Source organism: Ptiloglossa arizonensis, chromosome 12 (assembly GCF_051014685.1).
Source record: "Ptiloglossa arizonensis isolate GNS036 chromosome 12, iyPtiAriz1_principal, whole genome shotgun sequence".
Lineage (NCBI taxonomy): Eukaryota > Metazoa > Arthropoda > Insecta > Hymenoptera > Colletidae > Ptiloglossa > Ptiloglossa arizonensis.
Genome location: NC_135059.1, coordinates 7,836,950 through 7,864,852, shown reverse-complemented (window position 1 = coordinate 7,864,852; position 27,903 = coordinate 7,836,950). Strand labels below are relative to the sequence as shown.

The 27,903-nt window shown below is 45.5% G+C and overlaps 2 protein-coding genes across 2 annotated transcripts in view; one reads left to right on the top strand and one right to left on the bottom strand.

The window, feature by feature from the left end:
* The window catches only part of LOC143153247 (uncharacterized), a 52,715-nt gene that overhangs the window by 12,219 nt on the left and 12,593 nt on the right, over positions 1-27,903 (top strand). The window contains exon 2 of the mRNA XM_076324230.1: positions 11,915-12,139. Coding sequence (XP_076180345.1) covers positions 11,915-12,139 — 225 coding nt within the window. The remainder of the gene's footprint in view (positions 1-11,914; positions 12,140-27,903) is intronic.
* Positions 24,511-26,491, bottom strand: LOC143153233 (uncharacterized). Its single transcript, XM_076324209.1, has 2 exons — positions 25,528-26,491; positions 24,511-25,451 (listed from the first exon to the last, which is right to left on the bottom strand). Exons 1-2 carry the CDS (start codon positions 25,855-25,857, stop codon positions 25,218-25,220), a joined length of 564 nt encoding a protein of 187 aa, XP_076180324.1. The 5' UTR covers positions 25,858-26,491; the 3' UTR covers positions 24,511-25,217.

Below are 27,903 nucleotides of genomic sequence, written 5' to 3'. Positions count from 1 at the left end.
AGACCCCGTATGAGCTATGGCATTCAAGAAAACCAGACGTCAGAAACTTACATATATTCGGATGCAATGCGTATATCTACATTCATAAGGAACAGCGAAAGAAGCTAGATAACAAAGCTGAAAAATACACCTTCGTTGGTTATTCGGAGGAATCAAAAGCCTACAGATTATTGGACACAGAAACAAGTAAAATCAAAATTAGCCGTGACGTGATATTTTTAGACAAAGTGGATGAAGATAAATCAATTCGTACGGATAATGATGAGATCACGTTTCCATCGAAGGCGAGCCACAACGAAGAGAACCAAGGAAGCTCAAGCGATGAACGGTCCGAAGAAGAATTGCCATCAGAAGAACCAAGAATTGAAGATTCTGTGCGAAATAGACAATCAGAGAGGAAAAACCGTGGTGTGCCACCGGATAGGTACATGGCTTCTCTGAATACAGTTACAGTTGAAGAAAATGAGCCAAGGAACGCGAAAGAGGCATTATCAGGACCCAACAAGGACAAATGGAAAAGGGCCATGGACGAAGAGATCATTTCCCTGAATGAAAATGACACATGGGATATAGTGCCTGAGCCGAAAGATAAAAACATAGTTACGTGTAAGTGGGTGTTTAAATTGAAACGGAACAGTGCTGGGACTATTGAAAGATGCAAGGCAAGACTTGTTGCTCGTGGGTTTTCCCAAAAATATGGGACAGACTACGACGAGGTGTTTGCACCTGTCGTGCGGCAAGTGACCTTTAGAACCTTTCTAGCTGTGGCAGGTCAAAAACAAATGTCAGTCAAGCATTTCGATGCGAAGACAGCGTTTCTCAACGGAAGGCTATCGGAAGACATATATATGAGGCAACCGGAAGGATATGCAGAGTCAGGAAAGGAAAATTATGTCTGTAAACTGAATAAAGGTATTTATGGTCTGAAACAAGCCGCGAAAATCTGGAACGATCAATTAAATGGATTACTAAAGAAGCATAATTTTGTACAAGGCCAAGCGGATCCATGCCTGTACGTGAAAGTCGACAAGGGCGAATTAATTTACATTATTATATATGTAGATGATATTCTAATTGCATCAAAACATGTAAGCAAAATCGATGAAACAGCTGATCTTCTGAAGGAACATTTCCATCTCAATGATTTAGGACTACTTAAACACTATCTGGGCATAGAAGTAAGGAAAGATGAGAGAGGATTTTATTGCGTAAAGCAAGAAAAATACATAGAGAAAATTCTGCACAGATTCGGATTACAGGATGCAAAAATAGCTAGCATACCGCTAGACCAAGGATACCTGAAATACAGGGAAGATGGAATAGAATTTACAGAGAATGAAAAATATCAGCAATTAATTGGGGCTTTGTTATACATAGCAGTAAACTCAAGGCCGGACATAGCGGCGAGTGTTGCAATTTTAAGTCAATATAATAAACAGCCTACAACGCATGATTGGACCGAGGTAAAGAGAGTTGCTCGATATTTGAAGGGGACAAAGCGATACGAGCTGAGACTGGGCCAATCAGACGGAAGTAAGGGATTAATCGGCTACGCTGACGCGGACTGGGCCCAAAACAAAACCGATCGAAAATCCATCAGCGGATACGTATTTCAGCTCTTTGGAGGTTCGATAAGTTGGGCTTGCAGGAAACAATCTTGTGTTTCATTATCGTCCACGGAGGCTGAGTACGTTGCACTTGCAGAAGCAACTCAGGAAGCACTGTGGTTGCACCGTTTGCTTCAAGATTTCGGGGAAGAAGATGGCTATCGAAGGAATACAACCATCTATGAGGACAACCAAAGTTGCTTAAAGCTTGTGTGTAGTGACAAGTTTAATAATCGAACTAAACATATAGACACTAAGTTTCATTACATAAAAGATGTGCATAGTCAGGGAATCGTGAACTACGAATATTGTCCCACAGAACGAATGTTAGCGGATATGTTAACAAAACCTTTAGGCAAAGTGAAGTTAAAGTTTTTCATTAATAAGTGCGGACTATTTTAGTTATTTAAAGTAAATAAGAATGATCATTGTTGAGGAAGGGTGTTGGAATGAATGCAACAACGATCTTAGGGATGCCAGATGTCGATTTTTGGGACTGTCTCCGTATTGGAGCGTAAGGGTCGTCCGCCGCGCGGTCAACGGTTTGGCCGTTTACGTTTTTGTTTTTCCTACCAGTCGAGTTCCAAGTCCAGAGTCACGAAGACATATCACATTGTACTCCTCGAGTTCCTACATTGTATTCTTGTGTGTACGGGAACTATACTACTAGATACGCGAGATCCCTGCATATCATAATAAACTACTTATTATAATCTGAACTTTCCAACACAGGGAATTCTGCGCCTCTGTCCTTCGTCGTTTCGATAGCACAAACCGTAGAAAGAGACTCTTGAAAAAAGAAAAAGACTGGTCGAAGCTTAGCAAAAAACGACACCCAGACTTTCGTTGGTGATCGAATATCGTGCCACGCGCGTTGTTAACGCGTTCGAAGTCACACGCGCGTTCCAGCGCGTTTATTTACGGAACGCGGAGAGATTTATCGAGGTTTTACCGATATCCCGGGCGAAAAATCGATCGCGGGCACGAGCAAGGACGCGATTAAAAATAATGTACCTCGTGCCCCGTTGCTCGTTCTTTTCATCCGACGTGTGAAACGGTGCCGATCTCCTTCTGGTCGTCACTTTCTCCGGCTATGTTAAAGGTCACTGGTCGCCTCTCCGTTTTCATCGGACTGGACTTTATTATTACGTCTCGTTTCACAGGTCGACGATCGCGAAACGCTCGGCGAAAACGCCGCTGACACGTAACCGTCGGCTATTTTCTATGACTTTCGCTCGCGTCGGGCGAAATTTCAGCCGAAACTCGATTTCCGGTCAAACTGGTCGCGTTCCTCGCGCGGTGTTCTACCATCGTTTGTAAATTCGGATTGTTGCTTACACTTTACTGCAATGTACGGATCGAGTAGATCTGTGAGCTAGAAAGACGACTCCTGGATCGAAAAGAATCTCAGTAGCGAAAGAAAATACAGAAAATAAGTTTCTCGTATACACGAAAGCATCGCAGATGCAGTAGTCGCGTTGAATCATCATCGTGTGTAAATTCGAATTGTTGCTCACACTTTACTGCAATGTACGGATCGAGTACATCTGTGAGCTAGAAAGACGAATCCTGGATCGAAAAGAATCTTGGTAACGAAAGAAAATACAGAAAATACGGTTTCTCGAATACACGGAAGCATCGCAGATACAATAGTCGCGTCGAATCATCATCGTTGCGATAAATTGCGCGCATTCTATGATCCGAGTCGAAGTTTTAATATCGCGAATGAAAAGTTGCGACATTATCGGAGAATGTGGACAACATCGAGCAAGTATTGCTCAGTCGCGGACCTTCGATCGAGACCTTTCACCCAACACGATTCTCAATTTCTGCGAGAGGTCGACTTCTCAGCTCCGCGCAATACGTTATTGGTTTCCATTGGGTACGCGGTGGATTTGAAACGAGCGATTTATACCGAGTTACGGGCCTTGGAAGGCGGACCGAGACCTCTGACCCGATACGATACTCGATTTCTCGCGGAGGTCGATTTCTCAACTCCGTACAGTAGATCGTCGACTTTTGTCGAACGTACGGATCAATTTTAAACGGTTCCGGTGTAAAAATATCGAAGGACGAGCCGGATACTTTCAACGTCGATGATTCAGTGTCCGCGCTATGCACCTTGGCTGAAAATCCCGGTGCAACTCTCTCTTCGATGCATCGGTGCGCGAGCTTCAATTTTTCGTTCCTCCTCGTTAAAATTTCACGCGTGTGCTATCGTACGGACATCGTACACGATGCGTGTCCGCTCGAGTCCCTCGATTGTTATTACTTTTCCAGGAAAGTTCGAGGGAAGTTCCAGGGAAGATTCGGTTCGCGTTCCTCGGCTCGTATCTGAGATCTGGTTACACATTCTAATCCCGCGGCGCCGGATTCTGTTTGCTCGTTCTATTATTGCCGGTGTTGACACTGCTGATTGACCCTAGAACACTCACTGTGTCGGGCACAAACAGAAGGCGTTCGTCTCCTGCATTCGCTATCGTTTCGGTCGCGCCTAAACTCTTCGGTGCACGGTTCCTGCGCGTTTGAAACATCACGAAACAATCGAAACTAAAAAATAAATCGGTCGTTTGATCACGAGACGGTACGTTAGCAGTCTCACGGTGAAACTTGCACGGAGATGGTTCGATGTTTCACTCGGCTTGAAAGATATCCTTAACTTTTCATTCGGATCGAAAACTGTCCCGTGGTGCCTTAAAGGGTCGATCCAGTTGCAATTGCGGGCGTTCGATCGAGGACGAACCGTGACCGAAAATTGCGAGAGACTCCGTGCCCCGAGTGTGCTAATAAATAATTATCTCGCGAGATAACGCGACTCCGTTACTCCTCGCACCTTGGGAGCTGTTTTACCCGTAAATAACGCCGGTAGTCGCCGCCGAGTTAAAATTGCGTGTCTGCGAGTCGGCGTTCGGATTCTCTAATTAATTCCAGTTAATGCTTTCTGCCTTGAACCTCGTTTTAATTAAATTTATCTCGGTCCATAAAACTCGTCGAAAGACTAGCGTATACGCGGAGAATGGTTTCATCGGAGCCAGGGACGACGGGTAGCTAAGTTTCGCCGCCTCGAATCTCGAAAGTCGAGTCGTTAAAATAGACCCACGGAGTCCGTGGCAACCTATGGAAGTTGGCACCAGCGAATCGGCGCACGTAGACGTTTGTTTGGACGCCTACTGGCGTCCAGACGCTGGTTTCTAATTGGTGCAAATCGGACGAAACATTTTCCACAAATTTGACCCCCCACCGAGCTTCCTTTGTAATTAATCCGTGGGCGGAGACTTCGAAGAGGTTTTGCATTTTAAGGAAGTCGACAAAGGAAGTTCTTTCGTAAACTTCAATTTCTTTTCTAACGTTCCAAGGTACAAATTTGTCGCTCTTGTTACAATTCTTCGGCTTCTCGCGAAGTAACAAATGTTACTCTCACGGCGCGATGGAAGATAGATTTTTGTCGACGTGGAATAAAAAAATGTTTCTCAATAATACGTAGGTGGTCCGTACCATTCGTTAGCACGTTAATGACAGATTCAACGAATTACAGATTAGAAATACAGATAGACGCGTACGAATTGTTATTTTCCAAAACTTGTCCAGGCGACTAGCGACAAGTTTCGAGCGAAAACGAACGTTCGCGCGGTTTTTTACGGGTAACCGTGACCGGTGATGATTTCGTACAATGGTAGAGCCGGCCGATAGCATTAATTGCTCGATGGCGGTATCGCGCTGTCAATTATATAACATCGGGCAACCATAACTGGGTCTCGGCAGCCATGCGGAGCGTAACACGCGCGCGGGCGCGCTCCGAGCCTTTTAACGCGAGAGGCTGACGGATAATTCGGTTTTCGCGCGGACAACTTGTCCATCGGTATTCTGGTTACTCTCGTCGTGCAACCATAATAAAATTACCACCGAGCGGGACACACAACAGACGCCACCCAATCGCCGTACCTACGCGCCACTTGTCCGAGTACGCGGCCAAGTACACGATTGTCCCAATTGTAACCGGTCGATTTCAATTTCGCGCCATTTTTCAAACCTCGAACGAATTCACTCAAAATTCGACACTCGTCGTCCAGACGAATGGGAAATCGATCCACCGTTAACGTCGTCGTAATTCGTAGTTCGCGCTAGGTGTTCTACTTTGTCGAATTATCCCCTAATCGTAGAATATCGACCCTTTCCACTCGAAGGTTTCCCGCTACCAGAAATCAGCATCTCGACGAAATCTTTCGAATTGTGTAATTAATACGTGAAATGGAATATTTTTACTTGAATCGAGTCTAGCGTGAAACTTTATTTCACTCGAACATAAAATATATGTTTTATTTCAACGTATGTTTACATCTTACAAGAAAGGAGTAGACGAATTTGAATTCCAATTGTTCCAAACCACGATGGTTTTTCGAATTGGAGAAAGTACACCGAATTGAGTGGCGATCGAGGATGATCGTCTCTCGAGTGGAAAGGGTTAACCATCTTGCTCGTGTTCGCTTCAACGACCAATGAAAGACTGCGTACAAGTAACGGACGTCTCGTTAAATGAACCGGTAAAATTATATTTTCGTACGCTTACATCGGATGTAAAGTTGTCCAGATATTTGAAACGAACACGAGTTCACTTTAAAGGAATCGTGATTTTTCGAAATTCGCGTGTACCGTGGAGAACCGGAAGACGTCGCCTGGCAACTGCGGAATCGTATTGACTCGGACGTTTCGGTCAGCCTTTGAAGTCTCTGCGACTAATTGCGAGCAAACGTTCCTCTACTCTCTCAAAATTTTCCCAACACGCGGTACTCTTTCCCCTCGATCCAGATGAGATCTTTTCGACTCCCAGTTACACGCTCCACCGCGAACGGAGAGCAACCTTCCGTATTTTCTTACTAAAGTTGCACGGAATGCAAATTCCAGGTAAATTCGTCCGTTTCTCTTCAGAATCGATACGAAATCTTTAAATTTCACACCACGATCCATCTTTCCATCTCCAGATCGTACACTCGGCACGGAAATACTCGACACTCTCTCCCATCGTGCGAATCATTGGTATCTTGTTCGAGCTGTATCGAATTAAAATCGATAACCGCGGAGATAACGAGCTACGCCGTGTTCGTCTAGAGTTGCGAATCGAGGGAAAATTTTATCCACAAATTTTACACTCCCTCGATCCGAGTGACGTCTTTCCAACTCCTCGCAATGCGCACTGTGGGGAGTCGAGAAGTCGATAAAATCGTGCAGAGAAGTTACCGGACGTTCAAACTCCTCGTACACTGTACACAGTTCCTTTTAATTCAGGTGACACACGTTTCCAGTTATCCACGGCACTCGATCACTCTCGATCGCAATTTTGATCGCAATTTTAATCTCGGATCTCGAGCGACAGAAAAAATATACTCGACTATTTCCAGGTAAATTGGTCCGTTTGTCCTCCAATCGTGATCGGGCAACGCCATTGGTCGAAGATCCGTTGGAAAATGGAGAAGAACCGTTGCACTCGCGGTGTGTTGTACGCTCACGGTGCTTTTCAGCTTCCCTTGTCGGTAATTTAACCACCTACGTGTCGGCTCTCTGTGCCGCTGACACCCGTTAATTATAATTTGTCTCGTGAGTTTCATGCAGTACGCTCGGCAAGCAGACGGGAAAAGGGGCTAAGATGTGGCCTCCCCCTCCTCCCCCTCTTTCCATCCCCTCGCCAACGACGCCTCTCGACTTCGTTCCACCGACATCACACGACAACAGTCTTTCCCCTTTCCTCGTTGCACTCGACGAGCGCATACTGCGCGCACGCAATTTCTCATCTTTCTCCATCGGTCCCCGACTCAGCCCCGGCTTTTTTCATCTCGTCCCTCGGCAACCAGAAACCTGAGCAACCAACGACCATAATCGCAGTAACGACGGTGCTTTTACTCTCGTTGAGGGACAAACGAGCAGATTATCAAGGGGTTCGAACTTCGAGGAAACTTGTTCCCTTTTTGTCTCTCGATTCCGACTGTTCTCGTTTTTCTCCGCCCTCGGAAACTTTCCATTCCTGTCCATTTCCTGTTTTATGTTTTTTTTCCCCCATCTGTTTTCCGGGCGATTGATTTCATTGGTCACTGCCCCTTGCGGGGCAAATCTGCGCGGACTTTCGTGCAAAATCAATGTATTTCGAAAAAAAAACTAACGTATTTCACGGAAAAATAAAACCAACGTATCGCGATTTATTCGATCGGGGAGTTCAACTTCCATTTCCTTCGGCACGAGATAAACTTACGTTCTAATGGGATTTAAATAAATTTGTTTACGTTGGCAATAAGTTATACTCTGCCTCGAACAACCAACATCGTTCAACTGTTCGTTCAGCGAAGATGGAAGTAAATTTCCCGATCGAACTTTTCGCTTATTGTCGAAATTTCATTACTTTACTTTTGTAACGCGACGCATCGATCACCGATCGATCGAAAATGTTTCAAACTCGTATCAGAAGTTGTACGCGCGAACAATTAGCGATCGAAGTCACCGTGGCCCAAATTCAACAAGCATGCGAATATATTTCATACGTGAGAACCGAGACAGTGTCGGATAATGTATCGGCGGCGACTAATGCCTTTTATTCTCTATACAAGATCTACGAATTCTCACATATGTATGTATCCAAGTACCCGTTTGTCTCTTTCACGGCAGAGAGTCGTTCGCCATGTGCGTTCGGTAATTACAATGTTTCTGTTACACGTACCAGATCGTTCTACATTACCTTACAATACGTTAAAGGTCAGGTTCGTTAAATATTTATTATTTCGTTTACAACAGCGACGCGCCAAATGGTAATAACGTTCACTCGTAGCGTAAAAACATCCGGCAACACGGGTACGCCATTGTGTTACGTTGTTGCGTTCGAAACGGTCGCTTTTGCAAACGTATGAAATTCGTTAGGATTCGACGACGAGAGAACGTTGCCAGATATGACGTTTATCGTACACTCCATCGAACAACGACAGAGTCACCGACACGTGCAACCTCCTATAAAACGTTCGACTCGAAACGGGAAACCTCGTGCATCTCGAAACAAAGATAAACGGACTTACGCGCCACTTTCATAATAAACGAGCCGTTTAACGATGTTTGCTTTTGAACGGATCCGGGGGAGGACGTACGTTCCGGAATCATGGGAACCCGTGAAATAACACACCCCCGTTGACGTTTCAATTCCGTGGGTCGGTCGGACGAAGGGAGTTCCAGCTCGACTGGAACCGTAGGAAAAAAAAATGTTGTCCGTCCGAGAGATAAAAGGGACGATAAACAAACGCACGCTGCGGTGCAATTTTTTCCCTCTTTGCCTTTTTGCTTTCTCCCTTTCTTTATTTTTTTTTTTTTTATTCGAGAATCCTCTCTTGCCGATCTCGCGGGTAAAAAGCTCGTATCGGAGAGCGACCGGGACGCGGATAAAGAGGAACGAGGAACAGAGGGAAAAGCCGGCACGACGAAACGCGGGAAATCTGCTTTGCAAATTTTTCCTCGCGCGATACGCTCGCCGGAGCGTCTCACCGCCTCGATGAATTTACGGGGTATCGATTTTACTTCCACGGGGGAGGGGGCTTTCGGGGCCCCCCTTGCCACGGGTATCGATCAGACGTAACTTTCTTCCGACATGCTCGTTCATTATTTTATCGTTCAAAGTGCACTCAACAATCGTCCGAAGCGGTCGTTGTAATCTCAACGAAGAAGATAAATCTGGTGTCTTTCGGTGTCGCGGTTTCTTCCAACTGTATACAAGCTTCTGATTCTTAAAAATAGTATAGATCAGGCCCGACTATTATATATCAAAGCTCCTGACTCTTAAAAATAGTATAGAGCAGGTCGAATTATTATATATCTAAGCTTCTGACTTTTAAAAATAGTATAGATCAGATCCAACTATTATACATCCAAGCTTCTGACTCTCAAAAATAGTATAGATTAGGCCCAACTATTATATATCCAAGCTTCTGACTCTTAAAAATAGTGCAAGGGGTTAAAAAGATTGTAGAAGCAACGAAAATACACGACACGCGTTCTCAGCGAGACGATTGTTTCCTTATTTTTGAAAATCGGGTAAGAATTTGTTTTCGAAGTTAATTGTGCGTCCCGTTCGTTGAAAGAAATTCGTGAAAACCGAGTGTTTCGTCGCCACGAAGCTGACGTAACCGTTCAAGAACCGTTCCCGATGGTACGATAAAAACGTGGGAAATGATATTGTTTCCTTTCGAAGTGCAGATCATTGATATCGGCGTCACGGTGATTATGCAATTGCAGCGACACCGGGAGCGGACGGTCTCATCGCGCCTAATCGAGAAAACCCGCGTAATCGATCGATGCATCGCGATTTACACACTTTCCACTGTTATCCATTATGACGTCACGTGTCATCATTTAGAAAGGAGCCAAGGAGAACTGCATTTCTGGCTGGCATAACTGCGTTTATTAGCTTCCGAAGGACAAACGCTCGAAGAAAGTCTCGTCCGTGAATCTCGAATCCTTTCGAGGAAAACGTTAGATTCTATTATTATTATTGTTGTTGTTGCCGTTGTTGTTGCCGTTGATTCTTTGCGTTTCAAGGTTATTTCATCGCGTGTACAACTTGAGCGAAACTTAACCCTTTCGGCTCGAAGATTTCTTGCTGCAAGAGACTGGGCGCCTCGATGAAATCTTTCAAATTTGAAAATTAATCTGGAACGGAACATTATTATTCAAATACTTGACACGTATACATTTACATCTTACTGTAATATTTAAATTCCAATTTGAATTCCAAGTCGCGAAGTTTTCCCAGATTGGAAAAAGTACGAGAGTCTCCTCTCGAGTCCAAAGGGTTAATACACTTTGCTTCAACGATGTAAAATACAAATAAACGAATACACATTTTGTCCACTGCAAAAGTGATTGTAAGTGTAAAATAATCGCAAACAATTTCGGTGAAACGAGCAAGGTAACGTATGGAAATAGATCGAGTAAGAAAGAAACGTTGAACACGGTGTCTCGTGACCATTGGAACTCGCCCGAGCAGAGATTTCAATGCTGGTTGGTGCGAGAAAAAGGTGCAAAACTGCGAACGCGTCTCACTTTATGCAAAATAACTATCCTCGCGAGCGTGTTACGAACGGTGCTGGAAATACGCGAGATTTAAGCTCGTTCGTTTTATTTTTTCTCTTTGTTCAACGACTGTATTCACCGTGTTTAAAAAAACGAAACGCGAGTGCAAGAAACGTTGCGGAGGCAAGGTTAAAGAACAAAGTTCAGCGAATATTGCTATTCCAGGAACTACGATAACTTGATTCCAAACTTGTTGTAATCTAACTTAAACGTAAGACAGGATGCTGTTGTTCTCCCTCGAGTGGGAGAGAGTTCAAGCGGAGTGCAAGCATCGGTGACGTGACACTCTCGTCGTTCAAATCAAGACGTATCACTGTATACTCGTTTCTTCGGATTTTCTATTCTCGTATGTACAAAAATTATACTACTGGATACGCGAGATCCCTGCATATTATAATAAACTAGATATTATAATCTGAACTTTACAACACAAGGCATATCACTGTATACTTGTTTGTTCGGACTTTGTATTCTCATATGTACAAAAACTATACTACCGGATACGCGAGATCCCTGCACATTATAATAAACTACATATTATAATCTGAACCTTGCAACAAATCTAAATGAAAGTTTCGAGCAACGAATAAACGATAAACGATTGGAGCATTATTGATACTCGTTTCTTCGGACTTTCTATTCTCGTATGTACAAAAACTATACTACTAGATACGCGAGATCCCTGGATATCGTAATAAACTACGTATTATAATCTGAAACTTACAAGAAATCTGAATGAAAGTTTCGAGCAACGAATAAACGATAAACGATTGGAGCATTATTGATCCCCGAGGACAAATCGGCGAATGGTAAATCGAAGGAATAGAAGACTCGGAGGAAAGGCCTCGCGAACAAGGCAAACAGGGACGAAGAAATCCGTCTCTGTCTGGTGGTCAGCCAGCCGGAACACACCGATGTTTTGCGCATAACCTCGAAACGTTACCGTATACCGGGTATGCGTCTTCTAGTTTGCTAAAAGCCTCACCGGTTGTGAATCTTCGCGACCAAGTTCCCCGAAAACCCTCAACTCGGCGAGTCGTTGGGAAATTTTCGTTAAAACTACCCCGCTCGCGAACTCGGGCATCGAAACTTTCGCCACTGCGAGAGATTTGCCAAAAAAAAAAAACAAACACCGTGACAAATATGAAAAAGTATCCTTCGACGTACGAAAGATTGGATACGGTGTAATGATAAATTTGTTCTCGTTGCAGAAGGTGGACCCCGAGCTGATATTCACGAAACAGGAACGAATTGGGAAGGGTAGTTTCGGCGAGGTGTTCAAGGGCATCGACAATAGGACCCAGCAAGTCGTTGCCATCAAGATCATCGATCTAGAGGAGGCGGAGGATGAGATCGAAGATATACAGCAGGAAATCATGGTGCTGTCCCAGTGCGACAGCCCATACGTCACCAAGTATTACGGGTCCTATCTCAAGGTAAGGCGTTCTTACTCGATGTTGTTACTCCTTAGGAATTATCATAAATTTTGCGTCATTTGAACGAACGTTGCTATCGAAACTTCGAGAAGTAACACAGATCGCGTTCTCGGGTACTTTGCGCGATCATGGGGGAAGGAATGGTTCGATAGGGTTCGAGAGCACGAGGTGGAGCTCGTTTCTCGATCGTCGAAAATATTCAACGAGCCACGCCTTTGGTTCGTGATTTCGAACGGACGATTTTTCAACAATATTTCCAAAGGTGCAACGCGAACCAGAGCAATTTCGGCCCGGTGTTAGGGACACTCCGCCCGATACGCCCCCATCATTTTTCATACGCGAAGAATGGGAAGGGCTTGACGCTCGGTTAACCGTTGCTTCCGGCTCGACGGTGTCGCATAGGCGCTTCCGCTTCCGGCGGCTCGTTTCAGCCTGCACGCTCGAAAGTATTCTAAAACAAAATCGCATTCAACGACGCTCCTCCCGATACCGCGTCGCTACGTTTTCCTCGATTCGAGCCACACGGAGCTTTACGATCCTCCCGAGAGGATACATTTCGACGAAATTCGTGTCGTTGGTAGTTTCTTCCGGAGCGTCTAATCCCTTCGAGTCTCGTCGCGCAAGTTTCACGATTCCCTTTCCAGAGTGTTCAATATTTTCCAATCGCGAGAAGAGCGCGTTCTCGTCGAGTTATGCGCCCTCCATCCAAGTATTTTAACCCTTTCGACTCGAGAGGAGATCCAATTCATCGCTCGCCATCTAATTCATTGTACTATTTTCCATCCGGGAAAACTTGGTGGTTTGGTATTCAAATTGGAATTATTCTCTTGCATTCGAAGTGTGTAAAAATGTTTCATTCCGGATTAATTTTACCACTTGGATTTTCCGGCAACACGGGTACGCCATTGTGTTACGTTGTTGCGTTCGAAACGGTCGCTCCTACAAACGTGTTAAATTCTTGAAGAATTTAAGAATATTTTCTTAAATTTCAGAATAATTCTTCAAGAGATTCTTAAAGAATTTAATACGTTTAAAGACATAGAAGATTTTACTATTAAAAGAATTTTACGACTCGAAGGTTTCTAGTAGCGAAGAATCCTCGAGAGCGCAAACGGTTAAAAGATGACGACGCGTTTAACCGATAGCGACCACCGTCTCTGCTCTTTGAAAATACACAGCGGAGAAAATATTTCGGTGAATTTGTTCGTTTCTCCGGTATCCATTTCCGTGGTACTCGTCGGTCCCTTCGAGTAGCGATACAGCCGTGCACCGTCGAGCTAAGCAGTCGAGATTTCACGCTGAATTTGCACGCATCGGACCGCTTTATGAGCTCGCAAATAGCACCGGCTGCTGAACAATGCAACAAAACGAACACGTCTGAAACGCGTCTCGTCCCAGCCAACATCGAAAGCGTGTCGAGAATCCCGCAGAACGCAACTTGTCACGGTTCACCAGATTCTTACCGAGGACGGAGACCTATGCAAATCGCGATCCAACGCGACCTTTCTACCAGCGCGAATTTCTCGATACCGTTCGTCCGAGATTCCATAACCCTGGTCCACCGTCGGAATAATATTCCACTTGGAAGCACCGCGACAATACGGAATTATTTAAATAAATACCTTCGTGGAGAACCACGTACACGGAACGGAGCGATTGCGCGAAATTTACGTACGATTGCTTCCACGAAGAGGAAAAAAGTTCTCTCGTATCGTCGAGGTTCTTACGTTGGCCACGTGTTTGCCAATCGCTCGAGTTATGGCTGATTAAGCGTCAGGTATTTTAGGGAGAAAAAGAAATCGACGAAAGGGAATGTAGTACCACCAGTAGGTAGAATGTGGACAGCGGCGGCCATTTTTGTTAGCCACAGGCGTCGCAAAGGCTGACTGTAATATCCGATACACGATTCGTAAGTCCTTTCGGAAGCGATCTTTCTTTTCTCGAGCGATACTACAGAGAGTAACGAAAATTCTATAACCGAAAAATGATTGTACGCGTTCGGTGAGCAATCGAATGATCACGAACACTTCGAAGAGTCTACTTGTTCGAAGTTGGTCAAAAATCGAATGGAAAATGTACTCGATTCGCAGCTACGTCTTGCAACTATTTATTTTACAGCTTCGACGATACAAATAGTCCCTCGTCTCTCATCTGCAATCCCCTGAACACGCATTTGCATACTTCCGATACATTATCGACAGTTTTCTCGTATCTCTGACGCGGCACGAGTACAACTGTCCCGATCCATTGACGTTCACTGCACGTGGATACAAAGGGTACGGTCTAGTGTTGGACGTGCAAGAACATCAGTTTAGCAAAAAAAAATACTCGTCCAACAGGAACGAAATTCCTCGTAAATCGTCGTCGTATTTCGGTCCTCGAATCGTCGTTATTCGTGCACAGGTCCCGCTGACCCTTTCCACTCGAGAGACGATCGTCCTCGATCGTCGCTCAATTCGGTGTACTTCACTCCAATTCGATCAACCATCTTGGTTTGGAATTTCAATTAAAATTCAATCGCTCCTTTCTTCGAAGACGTAAGCGTATCTATAGAAAATATTGAAAGGAAAATGTTCCGTTTGAAATGAATTCCACGATTCGAAGGACTCGATCGAGGTGTAAATTAACAAGATTTACGTCTTACTCTCCGTTCTTGCTCTTTAGCTCGTGTTGCGCGTTCGTTAGCCTCGTTTTTGCCAAAGTTCCAGCGGGATCACCGTAGAATTAGCCAGTGGTTGCGATAAACTTTTCCCGATCGGTTTTTCGAACCAGGATACGATCCACGTTGATCGTCGAAAAATAAAAGACGATCGATCGACGAGGTTTATCGATTCCCGACGGTTGGCTCGGGATTCTCTCGCGAGCGGAGGTAACGACCTCGAAAGATCCATATCTGCAGCGAGATTAGCCGTGGAACGGGCACCCGTTTCGAGATCTCATTGTCGAGATTGCGATTCGTTACCGCGACCGTATTCCGATCGAACTCGCGGACAACCGGATGGGTAACTAACGATCGCTAATGACCGTTTCGCGCGGTCATTAAGGAAAGTTGAACTCGTCGGGGCTTAATATCTGGCGCCGCTTCGTTTCATAGGTAATCATCTTAATTTTCCGCTTCCCGAGCCCGGAAACGAAGGGAGCATCGTGCGGTACCGTAATCCGTTTCCTCGTTCCCCGGAGCCCCCACGAGGGAGAATCCCCCGTGCTTGTTTCTACCCTTGTCTCGCAATTAACCACTGGCACCGTTTCTCCCCTCTCTCGATCGCGAGCAACGACGATACTCTCGATTCGTCGTCGCGATTCGTTCGCTTCTCGATGTGTTTCTTTTCGTTCCACGTTTCTATCCTCCGTTTAAGGGCAATACCGGTTCGAAAAATCGATCTTCTGGTATATTTTCGGTCACCATCTAAACGTTTTACGCGTACCACGAGCGCGTAACCCTACCAAAGACTGATAACATTCCTTTTCGCACACGTTCCCATTATTTTTGCGATACACGTAGTCGAAAATGGCATACAGGACTATAAAGTATATAAAACATGGAGAAGAATAAAATATAATTTCTACATAAAAACATTACATTGAAACACATCGTCGTACATATATCTAAAGTTTGCGAAAGAATCGATAAATCTTGTTCATCCTTCGTAATCTTAAATGCGATGTATCGCTGCTTTTTCAAGGGAAATGAATTCCAACCGGTACGACACCCGTGACCAAATTTAACACGACCGCGAAGGGTTAATCGTTTATCCACGCGCAGCTTGAACCACGACTCGTTCTCGAAACACCGCGCACGATGCTCGTTCTACCACGAGTCGAAAACAATGCTGCAGAACCCTCGATGCGTTTTATTCGCGGGCAGGCACTTCGGGCCGCCCTTGGAGAAAACGTGGGAAAAAGAGAAGAATCGATTTTTCCGTCTTAAATTATCATCGGAGTGCCCTTTCCCCGTAACTGGCGTTCGTTCGTTGCGGTGTCTCCGAGTATGCTTACGAGCGTGGCTTGGTGGTCACGCACGAGGCACGTCTTCGATATTGATTTTTCAGGAATGATCGCTGCGCGCCGCGGCAATAACGGCATTATAAACCGATCCGCGTTCCTGTGTGCGTTGCGTGCGCGATTATATCCCACGGCACGCGGCCATTGTGCCGCCATTAATCACAGCCGTGGGCACAAAAGGATCCTCCATCCTCCGCAATCCCGTTCCTCGATACCACCTATTCTACGCCGATGCCGCGGAAAGAAACGCGCGGGAACGAAGAAGATGCAACCGAGTGGAGGGGTGGGGTGTGGTGTGGTGTGGTGTGGTGTGGTGTGGTGTGGGGGCTCTTCCGTAGTATTTCCACGCGCTCGCCTACGAAGAACTCATTTCCATCGGTTTCTTTGCGCCCCCGGGGATATCGTTTCTCCCCCTCGTATCCGCATCCCCTTCCCTGCGCGGTAAAGACGCGTCCGAACGTTGATCCGTTAGGGGTTCACGTTGATCGTGAACAGATTTCCGCGAGAGAACGCATCGTTTGCTCGTTACGAGCTCGTGGCTCTCTAACGTGGAGATACGATTCTCGAGCGGGGTCGTTTCTCGTTTCTTTTAGCGACAAAGCCGAGATCTATACGGGGTTATTGCACGGGAAGAACAAAGTATCGGGCCGGTTCTCAGCTTTCAACGTATAGATTCGAGTTAACTCTCAACGCGTAGGTCGAATTGAACGTTCAACGCGTAGACCGAAGTTAACTGTTGTCACGTGGACCGGAGCTGTCTATCGCGAATCGAGCTTGACTCTCAACGCGTAGGTCAAATTGAACGTTCAACGCGTCGGAACAAAGTCAACTGTTGTTACGTGGACCAGAGCCATCTATCGCGAATCGAACTTGGCTCCCAACGCGTAGATCAAATTGAACTACGCGTTTTCACGTGGACCAGAGCCATCTATCGCGTATCGAAGTTAGCCCTCAACGCGTAGATCGAATCGAACTACACGTTTTCACGTGGACTAGAGCCATCTATCGCGAATCGAAGTTAGCTCTCAACGTGTAGATGAAATTGAATTACACGTTGTTACGTGGACCAGAGCCATCTATCGCGAATCGAAGTTGGCTCTCAACGCGTAGATCGAATCGAACTACACGTTTTCGCGTGGACCAGAGCCATCTATCGCGAATCGAACTTGGCTCCCAACGCGTAGATCAAATTGAACTACACGTTGTCACGTGGACCAGAGCCATCTATCGCGAATGGAAGTTGTCTCTCAGCGCGTAGCAAGAAATCTACTCTGAATGAGGAAGTACTCGACGAAGGAAACGTGCGCGTACGTTTACGCGTGCGATCGTCGCGTGAGAGGTGTGTCCGCTACTCTCTGGGTCTCTCTTCCTGTCTCTCGGGAACAGTTGTCGAGTCGATCGGCTCGGTCAACAACAGTTATCGGTCTATCGAGACACTCCCTCGCGGTTCCCTCGGCTTGTCCCGGTGCTCTCGGCTCGTTTTCCTCTCGGCTCGGTCGCTTTCCACGGAATCCGCTGACGCGCGAGTTTGCGGATCTTCGCGTCGCGGTGCACGATTAATAAACGTCGACGCGGTCGGATCGGCGGAGATCTCGAGATAACGCTCCAACGTTGCTCCACGAGTACCATATTTGTCCTGGCAAGGTTCTCGACTCGTTCGCCGTACCATTACCGAACGAAACGCGCCCACGTGCTACCAGCCGCCAGCAACACGTGCCCGACCAATGATATTTCATTGTTTCGTTATCACGGATGTGCAATTATTATTTTTCAAATTACCTCTCGATCCTCGCGACCACGCGACGATCCATCGAGGAGTATCGTCTCGTCGACGATTCGTTGTCTCGACGAGTCGGGACCGAGCGAAATTCGAAGATTCGAATTAAATGTACAATTATTATTCGTAAAATTACTTCTAGACCCTCCATCGAGGAGTATCGTCTCGTCGACGACTCGTCGTCTCGACGAATCGGATACTCGGATCGAGCGATAATTCGAAAATTCCAACCGGAACGAGAGATCGTATCCCCACGAAATAAATCGACAAACTCGCATTCGTTTCCAGTTACCTCGTTGTAAATGAAAAACACTCGGTTGCGAGTATTTTCATCCCGAAGTATCATTATTTCCAGCGATACACGATCGCTGTAGATTCGTTCATCGGATAGATTCCTCGAGTTTGTTCCAGCGCTGGTAAAAATCCCGGGTTTCCTCGTAACACCGTTTCGTTAAATATTTTCCCACGCTCAATGGATAAGGGTTAATTCCTCCCCGTTGTGTATTCCTCCTGATCGATGTCGATTCCTCCTCTTCACCGTAACCCGATTCGAAACCTCGGTTTCGATTCACCAAAGAGTGTCGTTCTCTCGTGGATCCGCGACGAGTAGAACGCGCTCCGGTGGTTTCGCGTCTGGTTTCGAAATCACGAACGAGAATACCACCGTAGTCTGTAGTTTTCTCGCGAGAAAAGCGCGGTTCGGAGACACGTTTCTCGGTAGGTAGGTCGAGGCGAGCAATAACAACACAGACATCGTACTTCGGTGACACTCCTTAGAGTTTCTCAATCCGGATGCATCGCGGACGACGAGGGGCGTTATCGTCGGGATTCTCTTCTCTCGTCGGTTTCTCTCGGTGTTTTCTCGCTCGTTCTTTTCCCTCTTTTTCCACTCCTCGTCTCCGTTTCGCCTCTCCGTTCCACACCGCGCCTCCTTCCCTCGAAGATTATTATTGTTCACCGTGAGCGACGCCGAGCGTGTCGCTCCGTTCCTTGAACGTCGTTCGACGATTATTCTCGTCGTTCTTTCTCGCGCGTCGTTATTTAATGCCGTTTCTTTCCCCCCTTTCATTTTTCCCGCGAGTAATTACAAACGTTCGAATTGACAATCGAGCATTCTTCGAGCCTCCTCGTCCCGTCGTAATTGTCCCCCCTCCGTCACCGAGCCACCTTCTGTTCGAAATAATTCATTTCACTCGGTCTGGGTGTAATTCGCCTTTTTTCTTTCGGTCTCCTACCATTCCTGCCCGCTACTCCTACGGACCACCGGAATCGACGCAGTCGCGATTCCGCGCGGAATATCGGTACAGGATCCTACGACGTTCCCGCGACTTTACTCCCATTACGCTCGGCCTCATTGTTTCTCGAACAAAAGACGATCCTCTGTCGTCGTCGTCGTCGTCGTCGTCGTCGTCGACGTCGCCGCGTACTCGCGACTCGCTCCAACTGGAACCAGAAGGCATCTAGGGTTTTACGAACGAGCGAATCTAATTGGACGCTTATTACGCGACCTACCGTTCGGCCTCGCGGTGGAATTACGATCGTATCGTCCTTGTCTCTTTAACCCCTCGACGTTCGTATTTTTTTTACAATCGAAGAATCGTTGAGAATCATCCTACCCTTTCGTCGTCGGTTTTCTTTCTCGCATTCGTCCTAACGCGTTTCTTGATAATTATTGGGTTCTTTGGAAAGTCATTTCGTTTTTTTTCTTTCTTTTTTTTTTTGTGGAAATGAAACACGACTTTTTTAGAGCGTACAAACTGCATGAAACTTTGCACGTGTTCGTAGAACAGTAGCACCGTCCTCGGAAAAATATACAGTGTCCGTCCCGATCGTCACCGGTCGATTTACTTTTGGAATAAAACTGAAACGGTTCGAGCAATCTCGACATTTTTTATCTTATTTAAAAGTACAAACTTGGGAGTTAATAACCGAACCGAATACCTTCCAAACGGTCGCCTCGGTTATTTTGACAAACGACCGATCTTTCCCCAAAATTTTCCACGACGTTTCCGCATAATCGCGATTTTTCGTTACCCGCCTGAATAATTCCCACGCGTTCTTTCACCGTGTGCTTTTCCACGATCAATTTCCCATTCGTCTAAACGACACTGGTCGAATTTCCAGTGAATCGGTTCGACGATTGAAAACTAACGCGCAATTGAAATCGACCGGTGACGATCGGGACAGCCCGCACCGGGAGAGATTGATCGATTTTTCGAAGCCGAATCGTTCGAACACCGCCCCAAGGAGGATGACTTTACGCAACACGTTGCGATTCCTCGCAACTCGAGCCGCTGCTATTATTAGTCGGTCAATTTCCTAATGGCTTCGATCTAAGAATAGATCCGCGGCTACGGGACGACCGAACAACGATGAATTCTTTGTTGCGATACCCTCGCGACGCGTCTTCCTCGTTTCGTAACGATAGTCGCTTAATCGACCACCGGCTGAAATTGAAACTTGGTCCGTAGCGGCCCGTTGTCCCGTCTCAAGAGACCACGCGATTTATTCGACGCTTGGTTCCCCTTCCTACCTTGCGAAAAAACTCCCCCGCGCTTCGTTGCATCGTAATACGCGATTAACGTTGCTCAACCCGTCATCGCGACCGACTCGGAACTGGAAAAACCTACGCCCTGTCGTCATTTTGCGGCGGAGATTCCAACCAACTCGGAACGTAATTACAGGCCGCTTTTCGAATATCGGCTACCAAGGGAGAAGAATCCTCGCGATTACCGCTCGTGTGCGCGGTACCGAGGAAAAATATTCACCGTTTAACCGTTCGAAAAATTTTCAGTTTTAACCCTTTCCACTCGAGAAACGATCCTCGATCGATACTTAACTCGGTGCACTTACTCCAATTCGGGAAACCATCGTGGGCTTGGAATCGAAATTAAAATTCAATTATTACTTTCTCGTGAGATGTAGACATACGTATATGTACATGTATGTATATGTAAACGTATGTATTTGAAACGAAAATGTTCCGTTTGAAATGAATTACACGATTCGGAAGATTAAGGTGCTAGTTTCTGGTAAGGGAGAAGCTTCGAGTGCAGAGGGTTCGTGCTATTGCAATTCTCATCGTCGCGAAATTTTCACGCGAGTGACGATACGACTCGACCAACCCAAGCGTAGCGATTTTTCGAAAGAAAGCGAAACAAAAGAGAAACGATACAGTAGTAGCGTTCTCGGTAGCGTGTTCGGTCGAATCGAGCCAGGTGAAGGTATCCCGATTTATCGACGTTTAATTCCACGGTTCGCTCGTGCCCGAAAAATGGCCTATGAGGGACTCGAATATCGTAGAAGCGAAGATTAATTCCGTCGCGTCGTTCATCACTGCCACGGGCACGCCTGCTGTTTCGCGAAACACAGGAACAAAAGGACACGCGATAGAGAAGCAAAATCGGCCATTAATCATTCGTTCGTCCGGTATTCTTTTTGCTCGCTCCGTACGGACCATCTTTTTCGCCATTCGCCGATACGACGTACGGAAAATCGCGTAATATTTGTCCGATCGACGTTTCTCTATTTGCGTATGTTTTACACCCACTGTGTCGCAGTTTTTACAAACGGAAGTAACTCTGGCCGGTTAACGTCCAACAGGGGATCGATAATACGTGACAGAAATTAAAAGTAACGTTCGATCGATGTTTCTCGACAGAAATTTATATTTCATCGATAAACTTTACGAAATTGACGAACTTCCAAGGATCGACGAGCTACTAAAGTGTGACCAGAAAATATAAAAATTGAAGTATTCTATCTCCGAATCTGATCGAATATTGTATAAAGATATGCAAACGATCGTATACGGATGAATTATTTTAAATTTGACAATTGATATTTGTGGAAGAGGACGCTCCTGTTGTTTAAAGGATAACGATCGTCGCTCCGATTCCAATTGTGGCATTGATTCTCGATCCGAGGAACACGGTTGTTCCCTTTGGTAATTCATCGACGACGCGATGATTTTTCAAGGAAACGTCGCCGTGGTGAAACTCGATCGAGTTAATGGACTAACAGCTGCTAAAAGGGTTTCCTGATTTCGTTGCGAGTTGTCGAGAACGAGGAGGGCGTGGATCGTTAGAAAAGTTTAACCGCGTTTCTCGTCGGAGTCGTTGCACGATGTCGTGGAAAGAGGAACGATGGAAAATCGAAGAAAGGGTCGTGAAAGGACTTGACCACGGCCCGGCAAACCCGAAACTCCTCTTTTAGAGATCCTTCCTACCCTCTGTGCGAGCGTAGACCTTCGATGAAATCCTCTCCGAGGGATTTTTCAGTCGTTTTTTCGTTCAACCGACTCGAGTTCCGAGTTCGATCGCTACGAATATACCCATTTTGTCATCGGTAAATGCATCTCTCCAATTTTAGGGTTAACCCTCGAGTAATCCATTCCGACCCAAGCGTAGATTTTTTATTTTTGAAATTTTTTATTTCATTTATCTGGTACAAAGACCCATTACGTATAAAGCATAGGTTGATTCGTGAACGAATGTTTGCCTTTTTCTCGATACTTTAGAATTCTCTCCTTTTTTCTCACGTATTTTGGCAAGTATCGATCATTGAGCTATGATGCACATCTTGATCAATTTCGATTGACAGAAATTGCATTCGCGTAGTATTCCAAATTCGCAGCCATTAGCTCGGTATTACCCGCGACCTAGAACTATAAGTTCGTCGCGAGTAATACCGATTACCAGGTCTCACCGCGTGGAGGTTGCTGCGAGCGGAGACCCGGAGAGAGATAGATGGAATCAATGTTCCATCGATCTCCCTCGATACGCGGTACAAACGAAATTACTAAACTGCAGAGATGGAAGGAATCAATGTTCCTTCGATCTCCTGGTTTAGTTCTGCCGAGCAATTACATTGTGGAAAAATGGGGCAAAATTGGGGAATACGCGACACGAACCGTGCAGTTGGTCCTACTAGGTCTATCCCGTTTCCCCTCCGTGGTTCCGATTCCAGAGAAAACGAACGACGCCTACCACTCCCCTAGAGGAGTGCCCCGTTTCTCCATCTTTACGACGAGAGGGTCTTATTTTGGAGGCTTTCGCAGGGACCGGCAAAAATGCCTACTCCTGTGCTCGCAACATGCCCCCTCTGGAAGCGGACACACCGGAAGAGACGGCGATAGACCGTTCGGACCACTTACACGGCCGGCCACTTGCTTGTATAAGAAACAGTGGTGACCGGGTTGAGGAACGAGGAAGCGAGCAAAAATAAGCTAAAGATTGGATAATTGCTCGGCAGAGCACAAATGTTCGTACATGGTGGCCTTAAAACTAACTTAGACTACACTTAAAATTAGCAGTCCCTTCGTTTTTTGTCTTCTGATATATCTACCTAATGGAGCTAAATTGATAAATGTTAAATAAGTCAAGACACGATAAACAAATTAATACAGAATATGCGAGTCAATGGTTAAGTACAGTGGTCGTGCAGAAACAAAGAAAATAAAGCAAGCAGTGACAACAAAATAAATATGGAGAAACAAGTACAAATGAAATCAGAGATCAAATAAAATAAATTAAACAAAGAAACAAAATTGAAAAAAAAAAAATTAGAGAATGGTCACCAGTACTGACCACCGCCTATCAGCGGTCAGTACCGGTTACCAAGAGGGCAAGCGGTGTCCATGGTCATCCGCGGAGGGTCCAGATACCTAAAATGGAGACGTCCGTCCACCTCGACGGCTCCCGGGAGAATGAAATTTAAGAAAACCGCCGACTCCTTATATACCCACCACAAGGTCACTTACCGTTACTTCGATTGTCTTTGTTCAATCTAATCGAAAATTTCCAGAAATTTATGGCTTTTTAGCCATTATTTATTCTAGAACATTGTTAATAATTGTTTAATCTACGGTCCTACAACGATTGGTAATAAATATGATAAATAACCATCAAGATATTGCGAAATCTGCGAAGGCGAACGGTTTCGGTGAATGTTTATTCTTTTCTGCGATTGTTACTAACATTTACGGATGTTCCCAATATTCATCGAACAATGTGCATCTTATTTATGCATTACAAGTGATTAAGTAACTTATAGAAATTAATTTTGATCGAGATTCGTAGTAAAAACGTGTTTCGTAAAGTTTTAAAGCATGAAAAGTAATAATTGTTTATTTGCTGTATTAAGTTAACATTTGTTTAATTCCTATAATTTACGCAATACACCTAGGAGTTGTATTTTTTACTTAAAAACGTCGAAATTCAATTAATCGCTTCTCTAGATAGAAAAATCATCGTGATGAACATTTGTAAATCGATAATCGATATGTTTAGCCTTGACAATGTCGGTTGGAGCTCGATGAAAAATTCCATCACGACGAAGAATACTTCAACGAAATATTTTAAATCGTTATTTATACTAGGACATTGTTAATAAATTGTTCAAACTTTGATTCCACGACGGTGTAACAACTACACGATATAAATATCAAGAGATTGCGTAATCTGTAAAGGCCGATAATTTCAATAAATGTTTGTCCCTGTACACGATTCTTATTAACATTTACGCAAGTTTCTGGTATCAAGGATGCAATGTGCATCTTATTTACGTCACGTGAATCGTGAATCAGTCGACGGGTCACAACGGACCCGGTGCTCGCCGAGGTAGGATCAAAGACCGCGTTTCCCGAACGATGTTTGTCACACGTACGTTCAATTACACGTCGCGTTCGCGCGCATTTCGCGAAAATGTCACGGAAAATTAGGCCCCTGGTAAGAGTCCGTTTGTTCGGCCCAAGGGATTGCTTATTTTTATACGTCGACGCTTTGAAGCGCGCGTTCCTCGAGGAACGCGGCTGAATGCGACATACCAGACGTGACACGCTCGTGACGCGGCCGGTTTTTAACGCGAGGCGACATTCATTAAACTGAAAAGCATCTCTCTCTCTCTCTCTCTCCTTCGTTCCTTCATTCAGCAGTCGTCCCTCTGTCCCCGAGATAAAAGAATCGCGAAAACAACCCGCGCGAAGTAAAAGCGACGAACGAAAACGCCGCCGGGCGAACGATAGGATTAACGTCGTATTTTGTTTTAATCATTCGCGCGTCGGGTTATCGAATGACGAAGTAACGACGTGAAACGGGCCCTCGTATCGCGTTACGTCTCTACGGATCGCAAATTAACATACTTCGGGGTCCGAGACGGTCGTAGGCGTGAGAATTCCGAAGCTCGTCGTACTCGAAAACGTGCTCGTCGCCGACCGAAGCGTGACGTTTCGCGTCGAAAGTAGCTCGCGCGCTTATTAGAACCGCGAGCAATTAATCCCGACGCGTTTGTTTGTCGTTCTTAATTAAAAACCACCCCGTCGGGGAACCTCGTAGCGAAGACGACCTTCTTTCTCTCTCGTACCGCGCGACGAAAATGATTCGAAAGCCAGACGTTTTTTTTTTTTTTTTCTTTTTTCGCTCTTTCTTTTATTTTTTTTTTCTGTTCGCTTCGTACGAGGACGAGAGGCAAGGTCTTCTTCTTCTTCTTCTTCTTCTTCTTCTTCGGCACGCGCGCGAACGTTCGAGGGAATTCCTACGGCGTAAAAAGAGCAACCGTACCAGACCCACCCCCGTTGGCTAAGTGAAATCCAAGAAAAGCGTCGTAATACCTTTCCACGGTGGCTCTCGTTCAACACCCCCGCCGCCACCATCGCCCCGTTCCCTTCTTTCGGTTCTCGAAGCGAAACGCGAAGGGAGAAAGAAGTGTCTGCCGGATAGGGGAATGATTTAACAACCCCCTGGTTGCGTCTGCAGAAGTGGCCCGGTTGAAAACCGGGTTGAACGAACCCTCGCCAACGACTACGGCCACCTACGTCGTACGGAGATCTACATGAGAATAAACGCAGCTGGCCCGTTGCGTTGCGTTGCGTTGCGTTGCGTTGCGTTGCGTTGCGTTGCGTTGCGCCGTTTGACCGTACCACGATGATAAATGGTGCCATTTTATGGGCAACCGTACACGCTCACCCCGTACCGGTGAATACGGGGCCTGCTGCACGGCCTGGACGACCGTGGGGCCGCGCGAGGGACCGAGCTATGGTGAAAATTATACCCCATAAAGTGGCGGACGCCGTCAACCGCGCGTCCTTTCGCGACGGCTGAACCACGATCGAGAGATCGAAACAGTTCTCGTCTCTCTTATCCCCTTCTTTCGCTTGATTTAGGACGAATTCGAGCCAGGATCTGTTCCACGTATCGCTGGAATCGTTCCTGGTGAAATTCTCTAGACACGTTTCGAATCGAGAAGGATTTCGAGACGAAGGATTCGTTGCTTCTTGAACTCTAAGGAGTTCTTTCGTTCGAACGTGGGATCACGGTTCTCCGATTTGCGTCCCTGGTGGAATTGTTTTAAACTCCAGCAGCAGAAACGAACCAAACGTCCTGCAATTGCTGGAGATTAGACCAGAGACAATTTTAATGATTCGAGTAAGACAGGAGGCTAGTTATTCCGTGGTCAACTCCCCTAGTAGCGTTGGCATAGGGTAGATGTTTTTAGTTTGTAATCTTCGATCAATAGAGTTAAAGGCAAAGTAACCTAGATATCTTTAGGAACTTTTAATTCACTGTACCGTCCGATACCAAGTTTTATCGCACCCATCCTCGACGATTCGAATACGATGAGAAGATATTGGGTTGTTTTCCAAAATGGAGAATGTATAATTTAATTAAATGTTTATACAGTTAAAAAGAAACGTGTGTCATTTTCACCAAAAAAAAAACGAAATTACTTTCCGAACAACCCAATATTTCTAGAGTTCTCGTTTCGCAAATCCTGCTCGATCGAATCGATTACGCGCGATGTAAAAATAATAATCAGCGCGATACAATTTAAGTAAAACTTGCAAAGTAATGAACGCGAAGATAGACAGTCGTCTAACGAATGATTTGGATCTGCGAAGATCCGTTAACGCAGGTGATTACCTGTTGAAAGTAGAAGTTTGTCGAAGGACTATCAAAGGAAATCTGGTTAGGGTAGATGGTTGTCGAGAAACTATCGAGGCAGATCTGGTTAGGGTAGATGGTTGTCGAGAAACTATCGAAGCAGATCTGGTTAGAGTAGGTGGTCGTGGGGTAACAGTGTAGGATAATATCTCAAGGTGCATTGAGATTGTTCTCTTTGGATTGCGCGTCTTTGTTTACCAGCTGAACTCTCGTAGCTTCGAAATGGTGGAGCAGTAGGAGCCACTAGGAAGAAAATTGGAAACAGTTGGTAGAGGATTGAACGTTTAGGAAAATATAGAAAGGTAAGGGAGCGATGTGAGAAGACGAGTGTCAAGAGAGGTCAGGGGAAGGGAAATGCGAGCGAGAAGATCAAAGAGAAGGATACAAAGTATCGAAAGGGAAACATTCAAGGTTTCAGGGTGGTCGAACGGCGCCTTTTAATTTATGACCGTCGACTGGTGCTGCACTATCGAATCTGCAGTGTCTGTATCCCGACGCCGAGCCGATTCTCTGGTATTTTAAGTATTTCCAAATGCGTTCACGTGGCTACGGTTTGCATTGCAGCAGCGTGTTTCGAGTCGGAACAATATTTCCAAGCTTTATCGGTTAGCGAAACTCTTCGCTTTCGCGTAAGAGTGTAAACTTTTTTCTTGCAGCTACACGATGCATACAGGTCGATTCACCGATTCTGTTATTTAAACTGATTAATAACACAATGTACTTATCTAAAATTGTGTACAAATAATTTTTATCCAATGTAACTTTTGAGGAATAATTTTCATCGAATGTAACTAACCTTGGACAAACTTTGAAGAAGCATTGTAAAGACAGTTCGAAATGCACATAGATGACGTTGCAAGTGCAGTGCTAGAAGATGTACCCAAGTAGGCTTAGGATTATTCATGGCACGATTGTTATTCCTATGTCGATTCATCGATTCTGTTATTTAAACTGATAACACAATGTACTTATCTACAGTTGTGTACAAATAATTTTCATCCAATGTAACTTTCGAGGAATAATTTTCACCGAATGTAACTAACCTT

Bases quoted from the DNA above. Each gene is read 5' to 3' on its own strand.
- LOC143153233 (XM_076324209.1), bottom strand. From the start codon at position 25,857: ATGGCACCATTTATCATCGTGGTACGGTCAAACGGCGCAACGCAACGC. The intron at 25,452-25,527 runs GTATTACGACGC...TTTACGCCGTAG, and splicing joins ACGAGAGCCACCGTGGAAAG to GAATTCCCTCGAACGTTCGC.